This window comes from Chlorocebus sabaeus, chromosome 2 (genome assembly GCF_047675955.1).
Source record: "Chlorocebus sabaeus isolate Y175 chromosome 2, mChlSab1.0.hap1, whole genome shotgun sequence".
Lineage (NCBI taxonomy): Eukaryota > Metazoa > Chordata > Mammalia > Primates > Cercopithecidae > Chlorocebus > Chlorocebus sabaeus.
This window is the reverse complement of record NC_132905.1, coordinates 18,917,870-18,942,715: the sequence shown is the minus strand read 5'-3', so window position 1 is coordinate 18,942,715 and position 24,846 is coordinate 18,917,870. Positions and strand designations below refer to the sequence as shown.

At 38.7% G+C, this 24,846-nt stretch overlaps 1 protein-coding gene across 7 annotated transcripts; it reads left to right on the top strand.

Moving 5' to 3' along the window:
• The first annotated feature begins 2,783 nt into the window (after positions 1-2,783).
• LOC119618563 (semenogelin-2) lies at positions 2,784-7,064 on the top strand. Of its 7 annotated transcripts, XM_073011607.1 has the most exons (4): positions 2,784-2,880; positions 3,123-3,904; positions 5,525-6,111; positions 6,975-7,064. In XM_073011607.1, exons 1-3 carry the CDS (start codon positions 2,805-2,807, stop codon positions 6,065-6,067), a joined length of 1,401 nt encoding a protein of 466 aa, XP_072867708.1. In that variant the 5' UTR covers positions 2,784-2,804; the 3' UTR covers positions 6,068-6,111; positions 6,975-7,064. The 7 variants fall into 7 exon arrangements, with proteins under 7 accessions (XP_072867708.1, XP_072867700.1, XP_072867706.1 ...); XM_073011599.1 differs by lacking the exon at positions 6,975-7,064 and having other exon boundaries at positions 2,805-2,880; positions 3,123-4,160; positions 5,421-6,067; XM_073011605.1 differs by lacking the exon at positions 6,975-7,064 and having other exon boundaries at positions 2,805-2,880; positions 3,123-4,340; positions 5,601-6,067.
• Positions 7,065-24,846: the final 17,782 nt, after the last annotated feature.

The window sequence follows — 24,846 nt, the reverse complement described above, 5'->3', positions numbered from 1 at the left end:
CATATGGTACATCTAGTTCTAGATCCTTGAGGAATCGCCATACTGTTTTCCATAATGGTTGAACTAGTTTACAGTCCCACCAACAGTGTAAAAGTGTTCCTATTTCTCCACATCCTCTCCAGCACCTGTTGTTTCCTGACTTTTTATGGTATTTCATTGTGGTTTTGATTTGCATTTCTCTGATGGCCAGTGATGATGAGCATTTTTTCATGTGTCTGTTGGCTGTATGAATGTCTTCTTTTGAGAAATGTCTGTTCATATCCTTTGCCCACTTTTTGATGGGGTTGTTTGTTTTTTTCTTGTAAATTTGTTTGAGTTCTTTGTAGGTTCTGGATATTAGCCCTTTGTCAGATGAGTAGATTGCAAAAATTTTCTCCCATTCTGTAGGTTGCCTGTTCACTCTGATGGTAGTTTCTTTTGCTGTGCAGAAGCTCTTTAGTTTAATGAGATCCCATTTGTCAATTTTGGCTTTTGCTGCCGTTGCTTTTGGTGTTTTAGACATGAAGTCTTTGCCCATGCCTATGTCTTGAATGGTACTACCTAGGTTTTCCTCTAGGATTTTTATGGTATTAGGTCTAACATTTAAGTCTCTAATCCATCTTGAATTAATTTTCGTATAAGGAGTAAGGAAAGGATCCAGTTTCAGCTTTCTATTTATGGCTAGCCAATTTTCCCAGCACCATTTATTAAATAGGGAATCCTTTCCCCATTTCTTGTTTCTCTCAGGTTTGTCAAAGATCAGATGGCTGTACATGTGTGGTATTATTTCTGAGGACTCTGTTCTGTTCCATTGGTCTATATCTCTGTTTTGGTACCAGTACCATGCTGTTTTGGTTACTGTAGCCTTGTAGTATAGTTTGAAGTCAGGTAGCGTGATGCCTCCAGCTTTGTTCTTTTGACTTAGGGTTGTCTTGGAGATGCGGGCTCTTTTTTGGTTCCATATGAACTTTAAAGCAGTTTTTTCCAATTCTCTGAAGAAACTCATTGGTAGCTTGATGGGGATGGCATTGAATCTATAAATTACCTTGGGCAGTATGGCCATTTTCACGATATTGATTCTTCCTATCCATGAGCATGGTATGTTCTTCCATTTGTTTGTGTCCTCTTTTATTTCACTGAGCAGTGGTTTGTAGTTCTCCTTGAAGAGGTCCTTTACATCCCTTGTAAGTTGGATTCCTAGGTATTTTATTCTCTTTGAAGCAATTGTGAATGGAAGTTCATTCATGATTTGGTTCTCTGTTTGTCTGTTACTGGTGTATAAGAATGCTTGTGATTTTTGCACATTAATTTTGTATCCTGAGACTTTGCTGAAGTTGCTTATCAGCTTAAGGAGATTTTGGGCTGAGACAATGGGGTTTTCTAAATATACAATCATGTCATCTGCAAAGAGGGACAATTTGACTTCTTCTTTTCCTAACTAAATACCCTTGATTTCTTTCTCTTGCCTGATTGCCCTAGCCAGAACTTCCAACACTATGTTAAATAGGAGTGGTGAGAGAGGGCATCCCTGTCTTGTGCCAGTTTTCAAAGGGAATTTTTCCAGTTTTTGCCCATTCAGTATGATATTGGCTGTGGGTTTGTCATAAATAGCTCTTATTATTTTGAGGTACATTCCATCAATACCGAATTTATTGAGCGTTTTTAGCATGAAGGGCTGTTGAATTTTGTCAAAAGCCTTTTCTGCATCTATTGAGATAATCATGTGGTTCTTGTCTTTGGTTCTGTTTATATGCTGGATTATGTTTATTGATTTGCGAATGTCAAACCAGCCTTGCATCCCAGGGATGAAGCCCACTTGATCATGGTGGATAAGCTTTTTGATGTGCTGCTGAATCCGGTTTGCCAGTATTTTATTGAGGATTTTTGCATCGATGTTCATCAGGGATAATATATTTTGCCATTTAGGTAGATATCATCAAATAATCCAATTTGGAAACCAACATTTTTACTTCTTTTTCCAACAGTTGTTCCTATCATCATAAAAACATGTTAAATTTTTCTCATCCTTTCAAAAAATCTCTGGAGCTTACCTCACCCTCCAGATACAGCCTCAACTGTCATTCTACCATGAAATCAGACTTCTTGAGATGGTTTCAGCTGGACTCCATCTTTCAACTGACAACCCAACACAAGTGTATTCGTCTCTTGTTAACATTACTAGCAGTGAGTGACATTAGAAAGCTTTTGACACATGTCAGTCTTTATTGTGATGAACTTCACAGATACATTTGACATTGGTGTGCCTCATTTATTTGTTGAAACTTTTTTTCTTTGCCTTCTATAAAGTTTCTTTCTCTTCTGTGTCATTCTACTTCTATGACTGCTCCTTTTCAAGTAAAACAGAATGCATCTCAGGATTATTTTAAAACAAGATGAAGTACAGAGTTATACCTAAATTGAGTATTTAAGTGATGGCATCAGAAAAGAAACCCATTTAGAATATGAAGGCATAGTCAGTCACCAATTACTTTTGTAACCTGAAGCTAGTCTCCTTCCTACTCTGGACTGAATGTCTTCTGTGTAATGCAAGCGATCTGGCTTGATGATATACAAGGACCGATAAAATTTTGCTGGGGATTCTGGAAGCAAAAAAAAAATTGCCTTTGACATTATGTCCCCATGCTAAGTCCCTGGGGACTTTGACATTATCCCCCACTGAGCAGTGGCGAGGAAGTTGGCATTTACTAATAAGCTATGAAAGGGCAGTGCCTTTTGACATTTCAGCTCCACCCATGGCACACCCACTCAAGGAACATATAAATGAAGAGATCCATTCAGTTCTCAGACAAGATTTTTCAAGCAAGATGAAGTCCATCATCCTCTTTGTCCTTTCCCTGCTCCTTATCTTGGAGAAGCAAGCAGCTGTGATGGGACAAAAAGGTGAGTGGAGAGGGTAAGCCTTGGGAAAGCTACTCAGAAAGAATGGCCTCTAAGGGTATTCAGGGTACAAACAGTAACCTGTTCAGGCACAGATTCTTCTCCTTGATGAGAATTGATTTTTCTCCACCCAACGCTGTAGGCTTTTGGAAATATCAGTAATTTGTTGGGAAAAGGTGGGAGGTAAGAGTTGCAAGAGAGCTTTGGAGATAATGAATGCATATATTTCTATTATTAATTACCAGGTGGATCAAAAGGCCAATTATCAAGTGGATCTTCCCGATTTCCACATAGACATAGGAGCCAGCACTATTCTGGACAAAAAGACAAACAACATACTGAATCCAAAGGCAGTTTTTCTATTCAACACACATATCATGTAGATGCCAATGATCATGACCGGACCCAAAAAAGTCAGCAATATTATTTGAATGCCCAACATAAAACGACAAAATCAGAACGACATCTAGGTAGAAGTCAAAGACTGCTCAATTATAAACTAAAAGGCAGAGACCGTGTTAAACCAAAGCGTCATTTTCATCTGATAGTTATACATCGTAAAGGAGGCCAAGTTCATCATGGGACACAAAATCCTTCTCAAGATCAGGGGAATAGCCCATCTGGAAAGGGAATATACCATCAATATTCAAACACAGAAGAAAGGCTACGGGTTCGTGGACTAAGTAAAGAACAAGCTTCAGCCTCTGGTGCACTAAAAAGTAGAACACAAGTTGGATCCCAAACCAATTATGTTCTCCAAACTGAAGAGCTAGTAGCTAACAAACAACAAAACAAACAACAACGTGAGACTCAAAATTCTCATCGAAATAAAGGGCATTACCAAAATGTGTTTGAAGTGAGAGAGGAACATTCAAGTAAACTACAAACTTCACTCCGTCCTGCACATCAACACAGACTCCAACATGGATCCAAAGACATTTTTACTACCCAAGATAAGCTCCTAGTATATAACAAGAATCAACACCAGACAAAAAATCTCGATCAAGATCAAGAGCATGGCCGGAAGGCACATAAAGTATCATACCAATCTTCAAGTACAGAAGAAAGACGACTCAACAGTGGAGAAAAGGGCATACAGAAAGGTGTACCCAAAGGCAGCATTTCTATCCAAACTGAAGAGAAAATATATGGCAAGTCTCAAAACCAGGTAACAATTCCTAGTCAAGATCAAGAGCATGGTCATAAGGAAAATAAAATATCATACCAATCTTCAAGTGCAGAAGAAAGACGACTCAACAGTGGAGAAAAGGGCATACAGAAAGGTGTACCCAAAGGCAGCATTTCTATCCAAACTGAAGAGAAAATATATGGCAAGTCTCAAAACCAGGTGACAATTCCTAGTCAAGATCAAGAGCATGGCCATAAGGAAAATAAAATATCATACCAATCTTCAAGTACAGAAGAAAGACGACTCAACAGTGGAGAAAAGGGCATACAGAAAGGTGTACCCAAAGGCAGCATTTCTATCCAAACTGAAGAGAAAATATATGGCAAGTCTCAAAACCAGCTAACAATTCCTAGTCAAGATCAAGAGCATGGCCATAAGGAAAATAAAATATCATACCAATCTTCAAGTACAGAAGAAAGACGACTCAACAGTGGAGAAAAGGGCATACAGAGAGGTGTACCCAAAGGCAGCATTTCTATCCAAACTGAAGAGAAAATATATGGCAAGTCTCAAAACCAGGTAACAATTCCTAGTCAAGATCAAGAGCATGGCCATAAGGAAAATAAAATATCATACCAATCTTCAAGTACAGAAGAAAGACGACTCAACAGTGGAGAAAAGGGCATACAGAGAGGTGTACCCAAAGGCAGCATTTCTATCCAAACTGAAGAGAAAATATATGGCAAGTCTCAAAACCAGGTAACAATTCCTAGTCAAGATCAAGAGCATGGCCATAAGGAAAATAAAATATCATACCAATCTTCAAGTACAGAAGAAAGACGACTCAACAGTGGAGAAAAGGGCATACAGAGAGGTGTACCCAAAGGCAGCATTTCTATCCAAACTGAAGAGAAAATATATGGCAAGTCTCAAAACCAGGTAACAATTCCTAGTCAAGATCAAGAGCATGGCCATAAGGAAAATAAAATATCATACCAATCTTCAAGTACAGAAGAAAGACAACTCAACTGTGGAGAAAAGGGCATACAGAAAGGTGTATCCAAAGGCGGTATTTCCATCCAAACTGAAAAGCAAATACATGGCGAATCTCAAAACCAGGTAACAATTTCTAATCAAGATCAAGAGCATGTCCATAAGGAAAATAAAATATCATACCAATCTTCAAGTACAGAAGAAAGACGACTCAACAGTGGAGAAAAGGACATACAGAAAGGTGTATCCAAAGGCAGTACTTCTATCCAAACTGAAGAGAAAATACATGGCAAGTCTCAAAATCAGGCAACAATTCCTAGTCAAGATCAAGAGCATGGCCATAAGGAATATAAAATATCATACCAATCTTCAAGTACAGAAGAAAGACGACTCAACAGTGGAGAAAAGGGCATACAGAAAGGTGTATCCAAAGGCAATATTTCTATCCAAACTGAAGAGAAAATACATGGCAAGTCTCAAAACCAGGTAAAAATTCCTAGTCAAGATCAAGAGCATGGCCATAAGGAAAATAAAATATCATACCAATCTTCAAGTACAGAAGAAAGACGACTCAACAGTGGAGAAAAGGGCATACAGAAAGGTGTATCCAAAGGCAGTATTTCTATCCAAACTGAAGAGAAAATATATGGCAAGTCTCAAAACCAGGTAACAATTCCTAGTCAAGATCAAGAGCATGGCCATAAGGAAAATAAAATAGCATACCAATCTTCAAGTACAGAAGAAAGACAACTCAACTATGGAGGAAAGAGCATTCAGAAAGACGTATCCCAAAGCAGTCTTTCTTTCCAAACTGAAAAGCTAGTAGAAGGCAAGTCTCAAATCCAGACATCAAATCCTAATCAAGATCAATGGTCTGGCCAAAATGCAAAAGGAAATTCTGGTAAATCTGCAGATAGAGAACAAGACCTACTCAGTCATGAACAAGAAGGCAGATACCAACAGGAATTCAGTGGGGCACATAATACTGTAAATATAGAGCACGAAGTTGCCTATGATGATCTTTTGACACAACAATATAATGAAGACAGAAATCCAGTATCTACATAGCCCTATTGCTTAGAAACCACTTGAAAAGCTGGACCAATAACAAGGTAAGTTTTCTTTTCTTACCAAGTAGGAGAGGTGCCTGTCCCAAAGTTGGGGACTCTCCAGGAACATGGTAGGACTGATAACCATTATTCACATCAGTAGAAGTGCTGTATTACAAGTGGTGGGAAGATGAACACCATTTCCTGGTGAGTAGAGGACGTGGTAGTGGAAGGGAAGGATGCTTGGACTATCACTGGGTCCTAGAATTCCTATTCTTAATTTAGTATTCTTCAATAATATTTTTATACACGCCTACCTGCTAAAGGTGTTTTTGAACATGCACTGACTATATATGCATATTTATGAGTTTATGGTATACTCTTGTCAATTCTTATACTTTAGATTAGTAAACCTCAAATTCTTTCTCATATAGTATGAAATATTACAGCAGTTAATATTTTCTTTCTGCATGTACATGAATGTTCTTGCATCCCTGTTAGAGTTCATCTATGCTCCTTCAGAGACCACAAGCCCAAAGACTAGCAGTCCACTCTCTCCTAATATAGGAAAGATATGAGTAGAAAGCAGGATTCCTTTTCAGGTTGTGAAAAAGGAAGTGTAAAGGGAGGTGCAGGAGATGGTGAGAGATCTCAGGTGCTAATTGGACACTTGCAATGTCAGGAGAGGAAAATTTTAACCTGGATTGGGGAAATGGTTCTTCCATGCCCCTTTGCAATAAGTAACACTACCTGAAGAGAGGGTAAGCAGCAGAAGCAATGGTCCCAGCTGATAACTAGTGACCTGGTATCCTAATGATCAGGGGGCTGGTGCAGTTGGTGCTAAAGGGAACAGGGGTCCCAGCTCTCCCATCCTCACCCCCACTCTCCACTATTCTCACACATCTGGTTGTCTTTTCTCTCTCTAGGTGTCACCTGACCTCAGTGAAGTCTTTGATGTTTCTGAGATGCAGACTCCCATGTGGTCCCAGATCCTTGGCCCGTGGATGACACCACCTTCAAATTTCCAATAAAGGGATCATTTCTTGCTTTATCTGCTTTTGGCTCCAGTGATCTCTGAATTCCTAGTAGCTCAAAGGGCTGAGGGCATTTCTGATAAAAATGGTTTTGGAAGAAAAGAATGGGATATTTTTGAAGTATTAGGGAAAATAGTAATCAAAGCCACATTTCTAGATGTATTGATAGAAATCCAACACTAAAAACAAGATGCTCTTACTCTGCCAGGCACACATTTACCTCCTGATGCCAATCCTAAAGTCTCTCGTGACCTCTGTACTAATAGGACCCCAGGATCTAACAGTCCCCCAGAAAGAACAGAGAAAATGTATTGCAACAAGCCCTAGGAAAGTCCCTGATCTACTAGTGCCATGAGTATTCCCCAAGTCCACAGCAGCACATCCCTTCACTTAGCTTAAGAATTGTCCTACTCCTATAGCATATATTTAGATACAATTACACCAAAGAGTGGTATGTGAAGTCTCCACCACTTCAGCAAGAGTGAGTGGATTTAAAAATGTCATCTGTGGATGGAAAGATCAGAGGACCAGGCCAGAGTCTTGGGGCAGGTGGTGTGTTAATAATATAAATTCTACTCCTTTTATGCCCTTTCACCCTCTATTCTAAAGATGCTTCCAGGGAAAGCCAAACATCCAGGAGAAGAAGCCAGAATAGAGGAATAAGAAAAATCACTAGCCTGGGAATAAGAGATCTGGATTCCTTTCTAGCTCTGTTTTAAGAACTAGTACATCTTTAATTAAATCTTTTCTTTCCTGCAAGTTTAAGTCCCACATCTGCACATGAAAAACTTTAACACAGTTAACTTCATAGTACATGCTGACTAAATATTGTAGAGCTTCCTTAAAAAGAAAGAGAGAGAGAGAGATGGAGGCAGAGGGAGAAGAGAGAAAGAGAGAAGACAAAGAGAAAGAAAGGAAAGAAAGAGAGACAGAGAAAGAAAGAAAAGAAAGAGAGAGAGAAAGAAAGAAGCAAGAAAGAGAAAGAAAGAAAGAAAGAAAGAAAGAAAGAAAGAAAGAAAGAAAGAAAGAAAGAAAGAAAGAAAGAAAGAAAGAGAAGAAAGGAAGGAAAAAGGAAAGAAGGAAAAGAAAAGAAGGGAAGAAAGAAGAAGAAAGAAAGAAAGAGAGAGAGAAAGAAAAGAAAGAAAGAAAAGGAAAGAAAGAAAAAAGAAAGGAAAGAAAGAAAGAAAGAAAGAAAGAAAGAAAGAAAGAAAGAAAGAAAGAAAGAAAGAAAGAAAGAAAGAAAGAAAGAGAAAGAAAAAGAAAGGAAGGAAAGAAGGAAGGAAGGAAGGATCTTCTCTATGAGGTCTCATATTGCTTGTAGATGTGTGATAAGAGACTTGGTCATAGTGTTATGAGAATCCTGTCTCTCTTCACTGCATCCTTCCCAAAAACACAAAGGCCCTGTGTTCAGCCACCTGCCTTATTTTACCAGCCCACCAGTTAAAGAGGAGAAGCTGTGTTGGGCTTAGGGGCCTTAGCATCAGGGAAGCTACAATTACCTGCTACAGTCTACTGAACAGACTCTCTTCTCTATATGTGGAGAGACATACATTCAACAGTTTCCCTGACATGTTGCTGATTGTGCAGGGAGGGAAACCTAAATTAGCATGCAAATAACCAAGACAACCAGAGTCATAAATGCTGTGTGCTGTGTTACAATTAGCTTGAACTGTGGATCCCACCGCTTGCATAGTCTGGGAAAGTAGAGTTCCTTCATCTTAATGTGGGGATAATAATAACCATCTCACAGAGGTGCTTAGAGATATTGAGTGAGATGATCTCAACCCCAGTGCTCAAAAAAAAGTGCCAGGACAACAAATTTGGAAGTAATAATAATAAAATATTTTTTTATTACGCCTTCTTTGAAAGAGAGGTAAAATACATATAAAGAAAAGCACAGATCTTGTGTATTTACTTGAATGAGATTTGACAAACACATACATGTGATTGCACAACACATAGATGAACATATGGAACATTCATCTTGCCTTATGTCCTTTCAAATTCAGTCCCAGTTCTTCAGGGGCAAATATTATACTGACTTCTAGAAACTCATAACTCACTGTTTTTAATTCTTATATAATGAAATTATGTAATAACATTACCTTTTGTGTATCACTGTTATTCAGTGTTGGGATTCATTCTGTTTTGTTGTATCACAGTTCATTCATTTTATTGCTGAATAGCATTCCATTGTTTGACTCTCCACATTTGTTTTCTATTTATCTGCTGATAAACATTTGGTGTTCCCAGTTTGGGTCATTGTGAATTAGGATATCACATAAGTTCTTGTACAAGGCACAGTAATATATATTTTTAAATATCTGTGGTAAATAACTAGGAGTAGAATTTTCTCCCAGTGTGTGGCTTGTTTTGTTTTTTTCTTAATGATGATGCATTTGGAAGAGCTAAAGTTTTAAAATGTGATGAAATCAAACATATTCATTTTCCTTTTAATATGAATATTGTGGTATCTAAGAACTTTTGCCTTCCCCAAGGCTGCAAAAATGTTCCGTCTGTGATGTCCTTCCCTAGAAGCTTCATAGGTTTAGCATCTATACTAAGGTTTATGGTCCAACTTGATTAATATTTGCATTCCACTCAAGGTGCAGCTCCAGATTCCTTTTTCCCAGATGCTCTTGTTTTTATTAATTATTAATAATGCTGCTATGGGCACTCATGTGCAAATATTTGCGTGAATACATTTTCAGTTCTCTTGGGTATAATTATGGAAGTGGAATTTTTGTATCTGGTGTGCTATAAGGTTCTAACTATATTCTTTTGCATGTGGATATCCAGTTTTCCCAGTATGATTTGCTGAAAAGACGACTTTTTCTACTGAATGGTTTTTCTACCCTTGTTGGAGATAAGTGAATTGACAATGTAACGGTTGATTTTGGGACTCTCAATTCTATTCCTTTGATATATGTGTCTATGCTTATGCTAGTACCACATTGTCTTGACATTGTAGCTTTGTAGAAAGTGTTGAAATAGGAAAGTATGAGTCTTCTAAATTTACACTCTGTTTCAAGATTGTGGCAGCTATTCTGGATCCTTGCATGTACACATGAACTTTAGGATTAACATGTCAATTTCTACAAAAAGTCATCTGGAATTTTATAAGAATTCCATTTAGTTTTCAGATAAAATATGGAAAATTGTCTGCCTAACAATATTAAGTCTTCAATCCACAAACATGAAATGGCTGTCTATTTTTATGTCTTCTTTAATTTCTTTGATCATGATTTGTTGTTTTCATGTAGAAGTCTTGCCATTATTTTCTTAAATAAATTCCTATGTGTTTCATTCTTTTCGATGCTATTGTAAATGGATTTTTTTCATGACGCAATTGAGAGGTATAGGTTGATATTTTGTCCTGCACCTTAATGAGTTTGTTTATTAGCTCTAATAATATTTTGGAGTTATGTGGATTCTTAAAAGTTTTCTACATATGCCATCATGTCAGTGTTTCATGTATGGGAAATCTAATGGTGAAAAACATGAAGTATTTGTGTACCTGGGAGTATCTTAATTTTTCCCTAACTTGTGAAGGATAGATTTGCCAAGATATAGAATTCTTGGTAGACTGATATTTCTTTCACCACTTTTAATATGTTCTGTATCTTCTGGCTTGCATGGTTCTAATGATAAATCAGCTGTAAAGCTTATTTAATAGTCATTTTGAATTACTTATCTCTTGCTGCTTTCAAGAATTTCTCGGTCAAGCGCGATGGCTCATGCCTATAATCCCAGCACTTTGGGAGGCCAAGGTGGGCAGATCACAAGGTCAGGAGTTCGAGACCAGCCTGGTCAACATGGTGAAACCCCGTCTCTAACTAAAGATACAAAAAATTAGCTGGGCATGGTGGTGCACACGTGTAATCCCAGCCACTAGAGAAGCTGGAGCAGGAGAATCTCTTGAACCCAGGAGGCAGAGGCTGCAGTGAGCCAAGATCGTGCCATTGCACTCCAGCCTGAGCAACAGGACGAGACTCTGTTTCAAAGAAAAAAGAATGTTTCTTTGTCTTTGTCATTGATATTTCCATTATAAATTGTCTAGGTGTGGATCTCTAAGAGTTTTTCTTAGTGTTCACTGAGATTTTTATACATGGAGATTTGTGTTTTAAAGCAAAATCAAATGTTTTTAGCCATTATATCTTCAAATATCCATCTGCCTCTTTCTTTCTGTCTCCTCTCTTCTGGGATTCCCATTATGCACATGTTTTTCCATTAGACTGTATTACACAGGTCTCTGAAGCGCTATTTATTTTTGTTTGTTCTTTTCTTTGTCGTTCCTCAGAGTGTATAATCTCAATTGACCTATAATTATATTAGTTATTCCTCTCTTCTGTCTATTCCTATCTGCTGGTAAGAACCTCTTATGAATTTCTATATCAGCAATTTTACTTTACAACCTCATCATTCATCATGAATTCTTTTTATGATGTGAGACTGATTTTTATACTTTCTGTTAATCTTTTTGCCCACGATTTTGTTTAGTTCTTTGAGTATAATAGCCGATGTCTTTGACCACTAGGCCATTGTCTGGGATTCCAAAAGGATCATTTCTATTTATTGTTTCCCCTCTTTTTTGTGTATGGGTGGTATTTCATGTTTCTTTAAACATCTCATAATTTTTAAATAAAATTGGACTTTCCACATAATATAATTTGGCAGCTTTGGAAATAAGACTCTATCTTCAGCATTTGTTTGTGTGGTTTTTATTGCTGAATACTTGCTTAGTAGCATTCCTGGACTAATTTTGTAAAGCCTGTGTTATACATCGTGTGCAGTCACTAAATTCCCTGTTTTGTTTGCTTGCTAGTCAGATAATGGACACCAATGACCGTAAAATCCTGTAAGCCCATAAGTTGGTCTTTTGACTTTATCAACTAGTGAAGTTTTCACACAGTCATGAAAACATTAAGACATGAATTAAATGAGAAAATTTTTTCACGAATTAAACTTAAAGTCCATAGTGCAAAAGGAACTAGAATTTTCATAAATCTAGAAATTGTCTTGCTAATAGATCAATATCTGGCTTTGACTTTCTGTCTGTGTTTCAATGTTAATGTAGTAAAAGTAAACACTTCAAATGCACCCTTGTCTGAACATGGCTGTGAGGAGTCGGTTTCAAATGTTCTGGATACACAGTGGGAAGAGGGAAATTGGTCAGTCCTGATGCAGTCCCTGGGAAAAACAATGCCCTCCTATTACCTAAAAATTCCACAGTATAAAGTAAGAATGACGAAGAGCCAAGACAGTTCTGCAACACCCTGAAAAAAGGAAAATCCATGGGGACTCTGAAAAATTACGCCCCAGAAGTTGTTTCACGTGGTTGCTTCCTGGAAGTGAAAGAAAACAGCTGGTGCTTCCCGGTCACGTTGAAGCGCCTCTAATCTCCAGCCCCCGGAGCCACAGCACCACCTGCTGGTGGGGCCCCGCCAGAGCTGACATAGGTCCAGCCTCCAGGTGCGCCCAAGCCCTTTTGAAGCTAAGCAGCCTCTCTCTATTCGCTGTGACCGTCCCCCTTTGCCTCCACCACATGGCCCAGCCTGGAGTCCTGAAAAGTGGCGGGTAGGGCGTGGCGACCCGTAGTGTGGCTGGAGTTGGGGAACCTTTCCTCTGAGGAGTCCGTGCGACGACCTGGCTCTCATGCCTGGAAGCCACTTGGTGTCCCCGACTCACCCTGTGGCATTTTTCTCCAGCTGCACAGAAACCTGGAAGTTGCCCAGAGTTTTCTCTTGACTGCCCTTTCATCCTGTTACCTATGTGCTGGCGGGATAAAAGCTGCAAGGAGGTCAAATGGTGTTGCTACTACAAACGTCGGCATCAGTATAGGGAGCCCTGCTGGACTTTGGATCGAGGTGAGGAGCCCCAGATCTGCTGCCCGTGAAACCTTCCTGCAGAAGCATTGTCTTAGAAGGAGTTGAGAACTGCCTATTCCCGTAGAAAATCACTGTGATCAGAGGTTTTAAATTAGGTCGGCCCATAGATCTGCCTCTGGACAATGAAGGGAGAAGCTCAACAGAACTCCTTGCTTAGATTATGCACCTTCCATTTCACATAATGGACTTCGCCCTTCTCCTCTCTGTAAAGAGGACATTTCAGCAAGACTCATTAAGATCCTCAACAGTTACTGGCTTTTTATTATTTTTGATTCCTATTTTCTGCAGCTTATAATAATGAAACACTTTCCTGTTCATATTTACATTGTGAGTGTTTATGTAATTTCACAGTTCCTTAGGATGGCTTGCCTAGAATCCCTGATCCCAGTCCTTGATTCCTGGATAGCACAAGCCAGTGTTCTTCGGAGGAGAATACGTAAGAGGATCCAGACAATGGCGTCCTATTGCCTCAAAATCTGCTGGATAAAGTAAGAATGATGAAGAGCCAGGACAGTCCTGCAACACCCTGAAAAGAGGCAGTCCATGAGGGCTCTCAGAAGTTACATCCCAGTTGTTTTACGTTGTCTCTTTCTGGCTTCCTGGAGGTGAAAGGAAACAGATGGTGCTTCCGGGTTAAGCAGAGGCACCTCTGACCTCCAGCCCCGGAAGTCAAAACGCCGTCTGTTGATGGGGCCCCACCAAAGCTGACATAGACAGGTCCAGGCTGCAGGTGCCCCCACACCGTTTTCTTGCATTATGAAGCTGAATGGTTTCACTCTACTCTCTGTGATCATCCTCCTTTGCCTCCACATGACCCAGCCTGGAGTCTTGAGGAGTGCGGGTAGGGCCTGGCGACCCTGGATGTAGTTGGGGGGGAACGTTTCCTCTGAGGAGTCCATGAGGTGACCTGGCCTGGAAATCACACATTGGTGCCCACTCATCCTATGGCTTTTTTTTCTTTTTTCTTTTTCTTTTTTTTTTTTTTGAGTCTCGTTCTGTCACCCAGGCTGGAGTGTAGTGGCGCAATCTCGGCTCACTGCATCCTCCGCCTCCTGGATTTAAGCGATTCTCCTGCCTCAGCCTCCTGACCTATGGCGTTTTTTCCAGCTGCACAGAAACCGGGATATTGCCCAGAGTTTGATCTTACCTGCCCTTTCACCCTCTTACCTGTGTGCCGGCGGGATAAGGGTTGCAAGGGAGTCAAGAAGTGTTGCTACTACAACTGTTGGCGTCAGTGTATGGAGCCCTGGTGGACTCTGGATTGAGGTGAGGAGCCCCAGATCTGCTGTTCTTCTTGCTGCCCCTAACTCCTTCCCTCAGAAGCGTTTGTCTTAGAGGGAGTTGGGAACTGCCCATGCGTTTAGCAACTACTGTGAGCAGGGCTTTTAAGTTGGGTCAGTCCACGGATTTGCCTCTCTAACGTGAAGGGGGAGGCTCAACAGACCTCTTTGCTCAGATATGCACCTTCCACTTCACATAATGGGCATCACGGTTCTCCTCTCTATAAATCTCTATAATGTCGACATTTCAACAAGATGATCTCTAAGGTATTCAATAGTTACTGGATTTTGTTATTTATTTTCAAATCCTTTTACTTACAGTTTACAATCATGAAACAGTTTCCTCTTTACATTTACATTGTGAGGTAAGTTTATAATTTCACAATTCCTTAGGATGGCTTGCCTAGTGTCCCTGATCCCCAGTCTCTGAGTCTTTGGCAGCACCTGCCAGTGTTCTTGTGAGGCGAATACCTAACAGAAATCACGCCTCAGTGCCCCTGGAACACAAAACCATGTGCCCTGTACATTTTGCATCTTCCTATATCTCTGGTTTCCTGTTCTCTCCCAAGGTGGAAAGCCCTTCTTTACCAGGACTGAGGAGACACAGGTGCTACAGGCTCAGACTGGGATAACTGGTCTCCATGTTGTCCATGATCGCTCAGGCCCAGGACTTCCTTTTAGCAAGAGTTAAATGTTTCTTACTATGATAACAAGACAAAGAAATAAAGCGTTGTATATTGAAAACTCCACGAACATTTGTAAGTCTGCTGGATTGATCTCTTGCTCTCTCTCTCTACTCAGCCGTGTTGCATAATCCCTCAGGAACTGTAAAAAGGACGGAGTTACTGTTTCACATTTAGTTTCATCAATTCCTGCACTTGTGTTTTTCTGATATGTTTGTCTCTTTCAATATCTCCTGACACTCAGATTCTCTGTTGGTCAGATTCCAGGTGCATTTTGGAGTTAAATTCTCTGTGTTTGCATCCTATGAATGGCATGCCAATTAATCCTGTAATGGAAGAGCAAGCCATTTTTGCTTCAGTTTTTCTGGTACTACTGCTGGTGGCCTTTCCACGTGTTGGAGTAATATGATCTGCAATTGGATTTGGAACTTAAGGTTGGAAATTGAGCAAGATGTACTTTAGTTCTAGGTACTTTCATTCCTAAAAATTGAGCCACCCTCTGTAGAGGACTGTGTGCTGGCAAACGAGAAGTTCCCGATAAGCCCTGCTCTTGCAAACAAAGCAGGACATTCCTTCTCTGCAAACAAGAAGGATAAAGGAGCCAGCTGTAAGCAGCGGGCTCTGGTAACTGGTCAATGTTTTACTGATCTTGCGAGTCAAGGAAAGGTCAGAGAAGCAACACATGTCCCGTGACTTGGCAACATTCCACAAACGGCTGGATAAAAATAAAGCAGTGTGTGCCGTTCGGGGCGGCCGCCATGTACGTCTTGTCCTGTGTTGTCTTGTGTGTTCATTCCTTTGTTTAGGAAACACGCGGACCCCAACACCCTCAATTTGGAGAACAAAATCCTTATGGTTCAGCCTACCTCCCTTGAGTCTTTGGTTGGGGGTTGGGCCCTAAGTCTACCTAATAATGAAGTGTAATTAGCCATGAATTTTCCAGATTTGTAACTCTGTGCTTCCTTAACTCCCACAAAGGTTTCAAGGGTCTGGGAAAGTTATTTTCCAAAATTTTATTTATCTCTAACAAGTATCTTAACAATTTTGAAAAACTACTTTTTCCCAAGCATGTTTCAAATTGACATCTAATATTTTTATGATCATTGCATAGTTTCTTTTTTTTTCCATAAATAAAATTTTATTGGAACACAGACACGTTCATTTGTTTACATATTGTCTATGTACGTTTTCATTCTATGCTGGCAAAGTTAAATAATTGTCACAGGGGGCCACATGACCCACGAAGTTGGCACAATTTACTGTGTAGCTCTAAATAGAAAAAGTTACTCACCTTCTGGATTTCAGCATTAATTCCTAAGAGAGAAATTAATACCTGAGAGAGGGTGCAGGTGCAGTACTGAGTACTAATGAGTACTGCATAGTACTGATGAGATCTGACCAAGCAGTGGCTGGATAGATTTAAAAACTAAATGATAAATGAACAAACAAAAACTCTGAAGATTTTTATGATTTTATGACAAATTTAAAGTTTTAAAATCAGGATTTGATAAAAACAAAAGCAAAAACAAAAACCCTAGCAAAACATAAACCTGCCAGTCAGGAATAGTCTAGATTTTTGTGAAATAACTTAGATGACAGCAGTCATTGTTATGGGGAAGCTGGATATAATGGAAGGATGTGGAATAAAACTATTAATTTGCTTTAATATGTATAACGTAGGCAGAAAATATCTAGCAGAGATCTCCTGAAAATAGTACAAAATGGAATTGAAAAAAGTGATTTAAAAATTCAGATGTAGATTGATACCCTTCAATCTTCTCTTTGCTGTTTATGTGCCAAGTCTAAGCAATTAAAATGCTTTACTAATTGCCCAGCACTTTGGGAGGCCGAGACGGGCAGATCACGAGGTCAGGAGATCGAGACCATCCTGGCTAACACAGTGAAACCCTGTCTCTACTAAAAAAAAAAAAAATACAAAAAAACTAGCCAGGCTAGGTGGCAGGCACCTGTTGTCCCAGCTACTCGGGAGGCTGAGGCAGGAGAATGGCGTGAACCCAGGAGGTGGAGCTTGCAGTGACCTGAGATCCGGCCACGGCACTCCAACCTGGGCAACAGAGCAAGACTCCGTCTCAAAAAAAAAAAAAAGCTTTACTAATTGAACACTATAAGAACCTAACTGGCTAGGTTATCAGTCTAGTCCTACTATAATCTACCCTTAAGAGGACATTCAGGCCAGGCACGGTGGCTTACGCCTATAATCCCAGCACGTTGGGAGGTCGAGGCGAGCAGATCACCTGAGGTCAGGAGTTTGAGATCAGCCTGGCCAACATGGTGAATCTCCGTCTCTACTAAAAATACAAAAATTAGCCAGACTTGGTGGCATGTACCTGTAGTCTCAGCTACTCAGGGGGCTGAGGCAGTAAATGGCTTGAACCCAGGAGGTGGAGGTTGCAGTGAACCAAGATGGCATCACTGCACTCTAGCCTTGGCAATAGAGTAAGACTCCATGGCAAAAAAAAAAAAAAAAAGCACATTCAAAATGATTGTCCTAAAGTAGAAAGTTTAATCATGCTGTGGAACTTCTGTAGCTAATTTTTATTATTATTATTATACTTTAAGTTCTAGGGTACAGGTGCACAATGTGCAGGTTTGTTACATATGTATACATGTGACATGTTGGTGTGCTGCACCCATTAACTTGTCATTTACATTAGGTATATCTCCTAATGCTATCCCTCCCCACTCCCCCAACCCTACAACAGGCCCCGGCATGTGATGTTCCCCTTCCTGTGTCCAAGTGTTCCCATTGTTCAATTCCCACCTATGAGTGAGAACATGCAGTATTTGGTTATCTGTCCTTGTGATAGTTTGCTCAGAATGATGGTTTCCAGTTTCATCCATGTCCCTGCAAAGAACATGAACTCATCCTTTTTTATGGCTGCATAGTATTCCATGGTGTATATGTGCTATATTTTCGTAATCCAACCCAGTCTGTCATTGATGGACATTTGGGTTGGTTCCAAGTCTTTGCTATTGTGAATAGTGCCACAATAAACATACATGTGCATGTGTCTTTATAGCAGCATGATTTATAATCCTTTGGGTATATCCCCAGTAATAGGATGGCTGGGTCAAATAGTATTTCTAGTTCTAGATCCTTGAGGAATTGCCACACTGTCTTCCACAATGGTTGAACTAGTTCACAGTCCACCAACGGTGTAAAAGTGTTCCTATTTCTCCATATCCTCTCCAGCACCTGTTGTTTCCTGCTTTTTTAATGATCGCTATTCTAACTGGTGTGAGATAATATCTCATTATGGTTTTCATTTGCATTTCTCTGATGGCAAGTGATCATGAGAATTTTTTTCATGTGTCTGCTGGCTGCATAAATGTCTTCTTTGGAGAAGTGTCTGTTCATATCCTTTGCCCCCTTTTTGATAGGGTTGTTTGCTTTTTTCTTGTAAATTTGTTTGAGTTCTTTATAGGTTCTGGATATTAGCCCTTTGTCAGATGAGTAGATTGCAAAAATTTTCTCCCATTCTGTAGGTTGCCTGTTCACTCTGTTGGTAGTTTCTTTTGCTGTGCAGAAGCTCTTTAGTTTAATTAGATCCCATTTGTCAATTTTGGCTTTTGTTGCCATTGCTTTTGGTGTTTTAAACATGAAGTCCTTGCCCATACCTATGTCCTCAATGGTATTGCCTGGGTTTTCTTCTAGAGTTTTTATGGTTTTAGGTCTAACATTTAAGTCTCTAATCCATCTTGAATTAATTTTTGTGTAAGTTGTAAGGAAGGGATCCAATTTCAGCTTTTTACATATGGCTAGCCAGTTTTCCCAGCACCATTTATTAAATAGGGAATCCTTTCCCCATTTCTTGTTTTTGTCAGCTTTGTCAAAGATCAGGTGGTTGTAGATGTGTGGTATTATTTCCGAGGGCTCTGTTCTGTTCCATTGGTCTATATCTTTGTTTTGGTACCAGTACCATGCTGTTTTGGTTACTGTAGCCTTGTAGTATGGTTTGAAGTCAGGTAGCATGATGCCTCCAGCTTTGTTATTTTGGCTTAGGATTGTCTTGGCAATGAGGGCTCTTTTTTGGTTCCATATGAACTTTAAAGCAGTTTTTTCCAATTCTGTGAAGAAAGTCATTGGTAGCTTGATGGGGATTACATTGAATCTATAATTTGGGTTTGACTTGTTCTTGCTTTTCTAGTTTTTTGAGATGCTTTTTTAGGTTGTTTGTTATCTTTCCAGTTTTTTTATATAGGGGCTTATTGCTATAAACTTGCCTCTTAATAGTATTTTTGCCATGCTCCATAAGTTTTGTTTTGTTGTATTTCTACTTTTGATTTTTCGAGGAATTTTTAATTTTATTGTTAATTTATTTTTTCATCCACTGGTCATTCAGGAGCATGTTGTTTAATTTCCATATATTTTGTATAGTTTTGAATGTTCCTGTTGTTTTTGATGTCTAGTTTTATTTTCTTATGGTCATATAAGATACCTGATATGATTTTGATTTTTTTTAATTTTTGAGACTTCTGTAATTTAGCATTTGGTTTGGTCAATCCTGGAGAATGTTTCATGTGCAAATACAACAAAAGTGTATTCCATAGTTGCTGGGTGAAATGTTTTGCAAATGTCTGTTAAGTTCATTTGATCTGTAGCGCAGTTTAAACTTGATGCTTCTGTGTTAATTTTCTATCTTGATTATCTTTCCAATACTGAGAGTACGGTGTTAAAGTCCTCACGTATTATTGTGTTAGGGTCTATTCTCCCTTCAGATCTAATAATATTCACCTTATATATCTGGATGCTCCAGTGTTGGGTGCATATATATGTATAATTGTTATGTTCTCTTGCTGAATTAGTTCCTTTATTATTATATAATGTTCTTATCTGTCCCTGCTTCCAGATTTTGACTTGAAGTCTGTTTTGTCTGATATTAGTATAGCTATTTCTGCTTGCTTTTGGTTTCTGTTTGCATGGAATATCTTTTCCGTACCTTCACTTCAACCCCATATGTGTCCTTACAGGTGATGTGAGTTTCTTGTGAGCAGGACACAGTTGAGTTTAGGCTTTTTGCCCATTCAGCTAGTCTACATATTTTAAATGGTGAATTTAATCCATTTATATTCAGGGCTATTGTTGAAAGGTGAGAGCTTAATTCTGTTATTTTATTGATTGTTTTCTGATTGTTTTATATATCTTTTGCTCCTTACTTCCTCTCTTATTGTATTCTTGATTCTTTTCTCTTCCTCCTTTGTGTATCAGCTCTGCCAGTGAGTTTTAGAGTTTCTTAAACTTTAATGATGGTGGCAGTTGTCTTTTCACTTCTAGACATGACTCTCTTGAAAATATTTTGTAAGGCCAGTCTAGTGGTGATGAATCCCCTTAGTTATTGCTTATCTATGAAGGATTTTGTTTCTGTTTCATTTCTGAAAGATAATTTTGCTAAGTATTCTTTTCCACTAGTTTCTTTTTTCTTTTAGTAATTTGAATATATTGTTCCATTCTCTTCTGGACTATAAGGCTTCTGCTAAGAAATCCCCTGTTAGTCTGATGGGTATTTCATTATACGTGACATTATGCTTTTCTCTTGTTGTTTTAAGAGTTCTTTCTTTGCCTTTGACTTTTGACAATTTGACAATAGTGTGCCTCAGAAAGGACCTGTTTGGGTTGAACCTAAATGGGGTGTTTTGAGCTTCCTGGACATGTATGTCCATCTTGCTGCCAATACTTGGGAAATTTTCAGCTATTTTTAATATGTTATTTATACATTTTCTGTTCTCTTTTCTTCTGGAATGCCCATAATGTGAATATTTGTTCACTTGATTTTGAACAAATGGTGTCCCCAGAATCCTGTAGGCTTTCTTCATTTTTATTCTTTTTTCTCTTTTTGTCTGTTGATGTTATTTCAAGTATCTAGTCCTCTAGTGTAGAAATTATTTCTACTCTGTTGTTAAAGCTCACAGTTGTATTTTTTTTTATTTTATTCATTGAATTCTTCAACTCTAGAATTTTTGTTTGGCACATACCTTCGTGGCCAGCCTGGGAGTGTTCCTGCCAGGGGTAGCCCATAAGGCTGTTTCTCAGGTGTGATTTTTTAAATGAGCAAAGGACCTAAATAGACATTTCTCAAAGGAAGTATACAAGTGGAAGACATACAAATGGCCAATAGGTATATTTCTTAAAAAGTTCAACATCACTAATTCTTAGGGAAATGCAAATTAAAACTACAATGAGAAAAACACTATGGGATACCACCTCATGCCTGTTATAATGGCTACCATCAAAAAGACAAATGATAAATGTTGGAGAAGATGTAGAGAATGGGGAACCCTTGCACACTTTGCACACTGTTGGTGGAAATGTAAATTAGTACAGCCATTATGGAAAACTGTATAAAGGTTCCTCAAAAAATTAAAAATAGAACTACCGTATGATGCAGCAATTCCACTTCTGGATATGTATCCAAACAGAATGAAATCAGTATGGTGAAGAGATAGCTGCACTTTCATGTTCATTACATCATTATTCACAATTACCAGATGTGAAATCAACCCAAGTGTCCATCAAGGGATTAATGCATAAAGAAAATGTGGTATATATATTCAATGGAATACTATTCAGCCTTTAAAAAGAAGGAAATCCTGTCTCTTGTGACAACATGAACATCCCAGAGGATGAGACGCTAAATGAAACGTCAGGCACAGAAAGACAAGTAGTGGGTGATCTCACTTGCATGAAAAACAGTTGAACCCATAGAAGTAGAGTAGAATGGTGGTTGCCAGAGGCTGGGGTTGGGGAGAGAAGATGTTGGTCAAAATTTCAAGTTTTAATTAGACAAAAAGAATAAGTTTTTGAGCTCTATTGCACAGCATGGTGAATATAGTTTACAACAATGGGTTATCTATTTAAAAACTGCAAAAAGAGTAAATTTCTAATGATTTTAGCACAAAAAAGTACATAAGGTAATGGATATGTTAATTAGCTTTATTTAATCATTCTACATTGCATGCATATTTCAAGACATTGTACCCCATAAGCATATACAATTATAATTTGTCAATTAAAAACTTAAAAAGAAATTTAAAATGTAGTGGCTGAAAAGAATAAACAGAAATCAAATAACCATGTTAGAGATTATTGTTAAACTCCATAAAAGTTATTAGTTTGAACTTTAAAAGAAAAAAAAGCCAATTGCTGTCATTACTAGTATGAGCTTTGCTCTACCCAGCTGTAAAAATTCCTCTCTTTCTTATAATAAATGTCCACAAATATACAAGTCTCCTTGTAGATAGTCTTTTTTTCATATAGTGTCACTCTCATGATGTCCTTGTAGGTATTCCATTCCACTGGACTATTTGTTTATTCCTGTGCCAACATCATACTACACTAATTATTATATCATCAGCACGTTTTGATACCTAATCTAGCTACCCTCCATTCTTGTACTTTTAAAAAACTTTACGGGCTCTACTGCAACCTTTATAATAATACATTAACTGTAGGATCACTTGGTCAAGTTCTTCTCAAAAATTGTATTAGGTTTTTTATTGTAATCACATTGGATTTAGAAATAATTTTAAAGAAATCATTATCTTTACCTTATTAAGTCTTCCCAAACATAAACATTATTTTTTTATCTACTGAGTTCATATTTTAGACCTTTATTTCTAAAATTTGTTTTTAATCCATGAAGGTCTGGCACAATTTGGGGGCTTATTCCTAGGTATTTTGTAGCATTTGTTTCTTTGACTACTTCTGGCTACTTTCTTTGACTATTTATGTCTACTTCTATTATTTCTGATTGGTTATAAACCATGTGTAGAAATGCTATAGAATTTTGTGTAGGCCTTATACCCAGCAACTTTGGTAAATCTTATTTTATCAGTCTTATTGAATGTCTCAAATTGTTATACAGGAAATGATACTGTCTGCAAATAATGACCATTTTGTATCTTTCTTCCCAATCTTTTCCTTTATCTCATTTAGCTGCACAGTTTTAAATATTTCACACATTGTTGAAAATACTGATGATCCTTATTGTCTTACTTCAGTGACAATGCCTCTGAAAAATTAACTTAATGTAGATTTTGCTACAGAATTTCAGGTATGTTACCTTTTCTGGATTTATTTCTATTTTTAATTTTAATTTAAAAAATTCACATTCACATTGAACTCTATGAAAGCTTTTAAAACCTTGATGAATTCTAATTTTTAGCATTTTACTTAGGATCTTCATACTTATGTTTGTAGAAGATGACATTGGCTCATAATTTTCTTTTACTGTCCATATTTGGTTGTAGTATCAAATTTTTGCTAAATTCATTGTATTGCTTATCAATTGCTGTATAACAACTTTCCCCAAAACTTAGCATCTTAAAACCATTAACATCAATTCACAATTTGAGAGTCAAGAATCCGCTTAGATTAGCTTAGCTGGGTAGTTGTGGTTCAGGGCCCTCATGAGATTACAGTCAAGCTATCTGCTGGGACTGCAGTCTTTTCAAGACTAGAGCGGGCCAGGTGCAGTAGCTCATGCCTGTAATCCCAACATTTTGGGAGGCCAAGGCAGGATGATTGCTTGAGCCCAGGAGTTCTAGACCAACTTGGCCAACATGGCAAGACCTCGTCTCTAAAAAAAGTTTTTTAAAAATTAGCTGGATGTGGTGACGTGCACTTGTAGTCCTAGGAAGCGAAGGTAGAATGATCACTTGAGCCCAGGAATTCAAGGCTGCAGTGAGCCGTGATCATGCCACTGCACTCCAGCCTGGGCGACAGAGTGAGATTCTATCAGAAAAAATAAAAGACTAGAGCAAGACTGAAAAACCCACTCACTCCACGCTCACTCATGTGTTTATGGATGGGCCTCCGTTCCTCATGGGCTCTTGGTCAGAGGTGTTGGATCCTCACCCTGTGGGCCACTGCACAGATGGCCTGAGTTTCCTCATGACCTGGCAAAAGAATGCCCTCAGAGTAAGTGATTGAGGAGAGAGAGAATGCCTCCACAATGGAAGCTGCAAACATTTATCATCTAGTTTCGTGAGGACATAACTGTCTCTCACTTTCGTAATGTTTTATTAGTCACACAAACTAACTGTGGAAAAATGCAGAAGGGGGCTACACAAAGGTGTGAATACCAACAGGCGAGATCACTGGGGGCCAACGTGAAGGGTGACTGCCACACTCATCAAATAGTTAAAATGGTTCTCCCTCTTTTTCCTCTTCATTGACTTGTTAATTTAATATATTCCCTTGCTGCTCTTAGAGCATTGTTTGAAAGTAGTAAGGAAGAATTTTTAGTTTACTGACTTTTTCCAGGAAAGGATTGAATGACAATATTTTTTAAAATCTTATCTAATCAAGTTGTCTCTTTCCTCTGGAGTCCACAGAGCAGAGCAATGTGGAGCAAGGCCCTTTGCCTGCTCCTTAGCTCTTAGCAGTCCCAGTTCCTGTTACTCCTGCTCCGTGGAGTCAAGGACACCACCACCCTTGCATGGTATGGCCAATAGTGTGCCATAAATGCTACCCATTATGATAACGTTCTCATCATAAAATAGAAGAAATAGTGTCTTGGGAGAGAGAGGAAATTAAAGAGACTCAAAATCACTCCAGTAGGCCACAAGTAGCCCCTATTTTTTGAGAACTTGCTGTGGCCTAGTAACATTGCTATTTATTACACACACAATGCTTCCTCCAATGTTCTAAATGCTGTGAGAAGTTGACTTTTATTGCCACTTCACAGACAAAAGAATTGAAATTTAGGAGATAAAAATCACTTGTCCAAAATCACAGAGCCAGCACTTATAGACTCATGATATAAATTCAAGTCCCCCCAGTCCCTAAGCCTCTTCCTCCCACTATATATCCATAGGAGGAAGGCCTCATAGCTAGATCTTCCCTCATAGCCTCCCACCCCACTCATAACCCCAATGAATCACAGAAGCAGGG